This window comes from Cloeon dipterum, chromosome 3 (assembly GCF_949628265.1).
Source record: "Cloeon dipterum chromosome 3, ieCloDipt1.1, whole genome shotgun sequence".
NCBI classification, from domain to species: domain Eukaryota; kingdom Metazoa; phylum Arthropoda; class Insecta; order Ephemeroptera; family Baetidae; genus Cloeon; species Cloeon dipterum.
This window is the reverse complement of record NC_088788.1, coordinates 6,734,932-6,740,931: the sequence shown is the minus strand read 5'-3', so window position 1 is coordinate 6,740,931 and position 6,000 is coordinate 6,734,932. Positions and strand designations below refer to the sequence as shown.

The window sequence follows — 6,000 nt, the reverse complement described above, 5'->3', positions numbered from 1 at the left end:
TTTAAATTCTCAAAAGATGAACAGTTTCAAGAATGGATGTTTAAAACTTTAAAACTAACAACTTGATTGCAAGGTTTAGAATGTTATGAGTTTTCAAGTGAAATATGGGCACTTGCACACCATCAACAACACGACAGATTAATTTTTCGCCTATGATATTATGTTTTTAACGTGTTTTAGTTGGAACTGCTTAACAATAAAATTTTCCGGGGCTTCACGAAGGAAAATAGATTTATTATGATTATTTTCTTCTTATATTAATTCAAAAATATAATCAGCTATTCTTTAAATGCTTAAGTGCCTCAAATCATTCCCCAAAAAATTACTTTTAACTTGGCCCTGGTTTTCAGTCTCACTATATGAAGCCAACAAGGGCACAGTAAACATTACCAAAATCCTGCATCATTTAGGCTTCAGCTGAGAGATGAAGCTATCAAGCTAGCTCATATGTCCTTTTGCTTCTCCAACTTTACCAAGCCTTATGCCTTGATCAGTTCCAGTTTCGGACTATCGTCTTCATTCGGCAACAATTCTGTAATAAAAACAGATATTATATTTATTGTTCTCTCCTTGTTAGCAAATATTTCAGCTTCCTCAGATAAATTTACGTTTAAAGCACCTTTGGGCGCCATCCTAGGTTAATGATTGGGAAAATTAGTACCCAATTGCAGCTGGTATACAGAGGGGAATCCATTTTCAGCTCATCCTGTGGTTCCAAGTCGAGGTGAAATTTTCAAACACTGCTCTATCGGTCCTTGGCCACGCAGAATTAAATCCAAAAGTGCACGGGACGGCCTAAAATGAACAGGCTTTATTAATAATTTTTTAGATATTTATCTATCGACATCACAAGATTCGCAGTTTGACTTTACCTTTTGTGATTTAGACATCAGCTGCTCGTCCATTTTTTTATGGTTCCAAAAACTGCCGGAAGCTCACCAATTCCCTCAGCATTCCAAGGTTTTAACTCCATCGAAAATTGCTGCCATCATTCTGATTGTGAGCCCTGGAAATAACATTACATAGCCTGCTGTTAGCCTTAATTGATATCGTTTCTGAATGTATAATAAACGCGGAATTTAGCGAGTAAATAATACGTACTCCACAGTCTGCACCGAAAAATTCCACCAGGAGTCCTTCATTATTGTTTTGATCACTTGTCACTTTTTAAAACTGCATTTTAAATACGCAGAAATCCCGAAAAAAATACATGATAATGTTTGTTTTGAATTCTATCCCATCGATCCCATCCTTTTCATGTGTTGAGTTCTGTCTAAGAGCTACCACCAAAACCATGGAAAAACAACAGTCCCAATGATATTTTTATTTAGGGAGAGAAACAAATTTCTCGGTTGAATTCTCTTTCTTGGCATATTTAAAACAATTTTATACTTATTTAAAACAAGATTGCGGTCCTTCCGTAAATTTTTTACATTTTTCGTGCCGGGTATTTATTTGGTGAGGTTGGTGTCACTGTCTCAAGATTTTCAACACAGCCTGCAGCCTGTGTTGGCGGGGAGCGGGGATTACGCCAAGCGCGGCAAGATTTTCCTCTTCGTGCGTGCTGTTTGCAAGAATTTTTTGCAAAATTCTTCGAATTTCCATCCAAATACGTAAGTAATCCAATTACTTTCTGCAATAACTGATGCCTAGTGGCCAAATCAAATGATTTTGGGGCTCAAAAATCATCGCCAAATCCAATTTTTAATTGAAATCCTGTGTCAAATGTTTTGTTATGAATTTTGTTGTTGTGTTGACATTGGAACCATTTTTTTTATTATTGGCCCTCAAATATTTCCACATTTCTGATACTGGGGAACAATGCATATGAATTCAAATATCAAAATATCTGATTTTTTCTGTATAATGGGTACATGTGATTTTAATTTGTAAAAGAATATCTTGAAAGGTGGGCGTTGCAGGTGCCAAAGCCTGCGGGAAATCCGGATATTTTCTTTTTTACCATGAGATATTAAAAAAATTTATTATATTATAAATGGTTTTGAGATAGTGTTCCAAATCAAAATGCTTCAACACTTCTGACTCATTTGACAGTCTGAGAATTCCCAGAAAATGTCGATAATCAGTGTTATGCACATCCCTAGGTGCGAACCGCGCCCCATCCCTTAAGAAATCATTTACTTGATGACGCTCAGGCAAAGGCACCCACGTGGTGAGTGGACAACTAGATCTATGTGAGTATAATATTGCGAATTTTACTGCCAATGTTGCTGATCGAGGCCTGGAATATTGCAATAAATTCAAAATCCAGTGGTCGATTTATAACAATTTGGTTTTAAACCTTATTTTCAGCTCTTTAAGAATGAAATTATTGTTTTCTTTCAATACCAATTATTGTAAAGTCTAGAAACAATTTCTGATTATTATTTTTTGCCACTTAAAAACATCTTAAAAAAGTGATTATTTTTACAAAGCTATTCCTTTTTAAGTTAAATTATTTTATGTTTACAAAACACACCCTAAAATGTGTTGCTCTCACTAGTTAAATAATTTGTATTGCCAATATGTCACATAAATATGTTGCAAACAAGTATATTCTAGACGTAGATAATTTTTTTTCTAAAAAAATCTCTTTTTGAAACTGGAAATTATTATTTCAGAAGTTGCACGATGGCGAATAATGGTGATATATCATTTCAACAAGACCTTGACAACCATGAAGAGGAAATGGTACGAATTTTGTATTTAGTTTTATAAGTTTTCGAGCCTTTTATTGCATTTTAACGGAGCGTGGTATTAAGCAAACTCCCTAAATATTCAAACAATCAGTAACTGCATCCAGTGGCAGGTGTTTCAAGCACTAATCTCACCTTTTCCGCAGTTTGGGAAATTGCTCACCGCGCAGATGGAGCGGACAGAGTTGGTGAGGATGTTGGAGGAGGCAAGCAAGCAGCGGCTCACCCACCGCTACTACTACTTCAACCGTTTCCGCGTCAGGTACAACGAGGCTGTCACCTACCCTGACGACAAACTGGACTACACTGACCTGGCCGAGGCGCTGTCGAGGGCCAGAAATATCGACAGCACTCTCTCAGTTAGAATTAGGGACCTGAAAAGGAAACTCGAGGTAAATCAGAAATAATAAAAATTACTGTTTTCATGATATTATTTTGTGGTTCCGTGCATAGGACGTTGACCTCGAGTGCTTGAGACTTGAAGACCAAATGGAGTCGCAGAATGTTATGAAATGAAGAAAATTGCAAATTAATTGTATTAGCCGTGTTGGCAAAATTATGCCTGTTTTAATTGTGCTCAGTGACGAAATGTCTAATGTGTGATACGCTTAATCCTCGTTGGCGAGGTTTGACTCCAAAACTAAAAAAGGCTGATTTTTATTTGTAAGCGTAGCTCAAACTGAAGCAAATAAACTACATTCCACTGTGACGCAATTGTAATTATTCTCTCTTGTAACCAACCTAGTGCGCATTTTTACCTTTGCAAGTTGATTAAAAGGGGGGAAATGCTGGGTCTCGCATTTAAATGCAAACGAGAGGAGCAATCGCGCGCCTAATCCGTCGGCTGAAATATTAATTAATTCAAATCCTGGCATTCCCGGCACCACGCCCCGAAACCGCGCCAGCAGAGCGCAGGTCTAATTTCGAAATAATATTCTGCCACACTAAAGCTTGACAGCTCAAAAACTGCCCAGAGAGAATGAGTAAATTACGTTTGATGTAAATTTTTAATTAGAAATACAGAAAAAATCATTTTACGCGAAATATTTCGATTAAGGAGTGTTGCGAAAGTGCTAGAAAATTGCGGCCGAAGAAAAAATAATAATGTGCCGACGTAAAATAAAAGTAGGCGAGCAATAAAGGCTTTGGCTCTTTCCTTTTTAACAAAAGGATCATTTGAAGGGGGTAATAAACTGTGGCATTGTGCGAGCTTCAAATAGCCGCAGATTTCAATCTCGCACCGCGCTCCGCCGAATCGATCCGCATGCACTACTAGCTGCTTTTCTTTCCATTTCGTCCGAATAAGCCGGCCAGGCTATTATAGGCTGCATCAAGGAAATCCAAACCCCTTAACTTTGCTCGCTCTCTCGCTCTCTTTCAGCTATGAATGGCCGCGTTTTCAAAGCGCTATGCTGCAGCCAGTTTTTTGATCTGGAAAGCAGGTCGGCCAAGACTTTTCTTCTCATCATTCTCCTTCTTCGGCAGGTGTTTCCACTCTCATAAATTGAACGCGCGCGTGTCAGAAATGCGAGTAGCTAGTTCTTGACGCGCGATTTTTCGGCTCGTTTCTCATCGTGTGGATTATTAAAAAGCCTTTGCCCCGCGTGCACTGAATGGAAATTCATCTGCTTAGGCTGCTCTGCTCTAATACAGCAATTTTACGCTGGATTTTAGGAGAAAATTTACTCGGTCCTCTTTGAAACTGAAAGAAAGTAATATTTTTCCAGGGTTTACTTGAATTTTATGGTGGAATGGCCAGAATTCATTCTTCTTGTCTCAAACAGATAACTATTTATTGAGTGCAATTCTTTTCAATGGGATGTCAGCCTGTTTTTCTTTATTGTCATCATTTGTGAGAGAGAAAAACAGAATAGATAAAAATCTAACTCGAATAATAAATAAGACAGGTGGAGTTTAAGTGTTTAAATATTTCCAATCAACGAGGCTCAACCTAAAGGTTCCACCAAAATAATTATATATTGAATAAAAAATGGTAGTAAAAATCCTAGCAAGTTATTTTCTTCCAAAACAATGCAGGTAATATGAAAGGTAATAATTTATTTTGAATTTTCTAGTTTTTAAATTAAAAAATGGACTTTGACTTAATAATTATAAGCTTATTGATAACAGAAAAGGGGAAAGTTATCGTACATCTCAACATAGGAAAAGGATGCAAAAGGATTTTGTTTCAAATGGGGGGTCCTGAAAAATATTCCGTTTTTGAGAAAAGTTATATTTTAATCGAGACATCAAGGCGCCGCCTCATAAGGAAACCACAAATAATTAAATAAATACAATTTTGTCTGCCAGGAATTTGATTTAAAAGGTGCAGCAAAAGCTTTTTCTGAGCTGCATCGACCGAAAGCGCTGCTTCTGCGTCCGCTGTCCGTGTTCATTTGTGTCGAGATGCTGAAGCAGCCACTCGAGCTGCTGAGTGAGGACGTGGAGGTCGCGGCCGAGGAAATATCAGTACTTTCGATCAGACCCTCGGACATGTTCCAATAAAGTAGCTCTCCACCAGGCGAAAAGCAGAAAGAAACCTGACAGCACCAACACTTCAGCACGTCCGACATTCAGTTGCCATAAAAGCACCCTAAAAGGGAAAGAGATAAATTTTATTATTAGCAGGTTATTTTCAAGCCAGAGTCAATGATTTTATATTGGTGAGTAGATTGTTAAAAATATTAATTAATTAAAACTGGGGAGCACATTGAAATTTCTTATTTATGGGAATTTGGTGCTTTATTTTAGACAGTAGTTTTGCTGTTGTTTATCATTATTTAATTAAAATTTGGGATGGAATTTTAGGCTTGTTAATTTTTGTAAGGTAAAGTTTATGCGAGATTTTACTACATTAAGTTTCATCTGAATGAAATCCTTTCAATCCGTTATTTTCTTTGACGTCTCCAGAAAGATTAAATACAAAAATTTTATAAGTCCAGTTTTTGTTCGCTTGGGATTATGTTCAAATTTTATGATATTGCAATTATTGGTTAAAGTGTTTTTTTTTTAAGATATTCAAAACAAAATTCTAAATATGTTTTAAATAAGCCCAGAAAGCAGAACTTTAGTTTATTTGATTTATTTTTAAAATATTTTTTAATTTTTTCAAACTATTATTTTCATAAAGAGCGCCAATTTGTTGTTAATTTTTTTACTGACAATGAGAACGTAACAAGTTCAAATCACCCTAAATTCATTTTACAATTTTACACTCCCTTGAATGTGAATATTGTTTTCAATCATGATAAATTAGTCAAATAGTTCCCCAATACAAAGTTTTGGAATAATCTACTCCCATTTA

General features: G+C 36.3%; 1 protein-coding gene and 1 long non-coding RNA gene across 4 annotated transcripts; one reads left to right on the top strand and one right to left on the bottom strand.

The window, feature by feature from the left end:
* Positions 1 to 213: 213 nt before the first annotated feature.
* On the bottom strand, positions 214 to 1,243 carry LOC135940244 (uncharacterized). Of its 3 annotated transcripts, none has more exons than XR_010574831.1 (4): positions 1,102 to 1,243; positions 873 to 1,006; positions 620 to 795; positions 214 to 532 (listed from the first exon to the last, which is right to left on the bottom strand). It is a non-coding gene; the product is annotated as an uncharacterized LOC135940244 (long non-coding RNA). The 3 variants fall into 3 exon arrangements; XR_010574832.1 differs by having other exon boundaries at positions 662 to 795; XR_010574833.1 differs by having other exon boundaries at positions 873 to 1,027; positions 1,102 to 1,237.
* Positions 1,244 to 1,503: 260 nt separating this feature from the next.
* On the top strand, positions 1,504 to 3,405 carry LOC135941076 (uncharacterized). Its single transcript, XM_065486317.1, has 5 exons — positions 1,504 to 1,613; positions 2,106 to 2,195; positions 2,622 to 2,691; positions 2,843 to 3,088; positions 3,150 to 3,405. Exons 2-5 carry the CDS (start codon positions 2,146 to 2,148, stop codon positions 3,210 to 3,212), a joined length of 429 nt encoding a protein of 142 aa, XP_065342389.1. The 5' UTR covers positions 1,504 to 1,613; positions 2,106 to 2,145; the 3' UTR covers positions 3,213 to 3,405.
* The last annotated feature ends 2,595 nt before the right edge of the window (positions 3,406 to 6,000 follow it).

Coding starts and splice junctions, on each gene's coding strand:
- LOC135941076 (XM_065486317.1), top strand. CDS start 2,146: ATGACGCTCAGGCAAAGGCACCCACGTGGTGAGTGGACAACTAGATCT. Junction 2,692..2,842: donor ACAACCATGAAGAGGAAATG/GTACGAATTTTG, acceptor CCTTTTCCGCAG/TTTGGGAAATTGCTCACCGC. Junction 3,089..3,149: donor ACCTGAAAAGGAAACTCGAG/GTAAATCAGAAA, acceptor TTCCGTGCATAG/GACGTTGACCTCGAGTGCTT.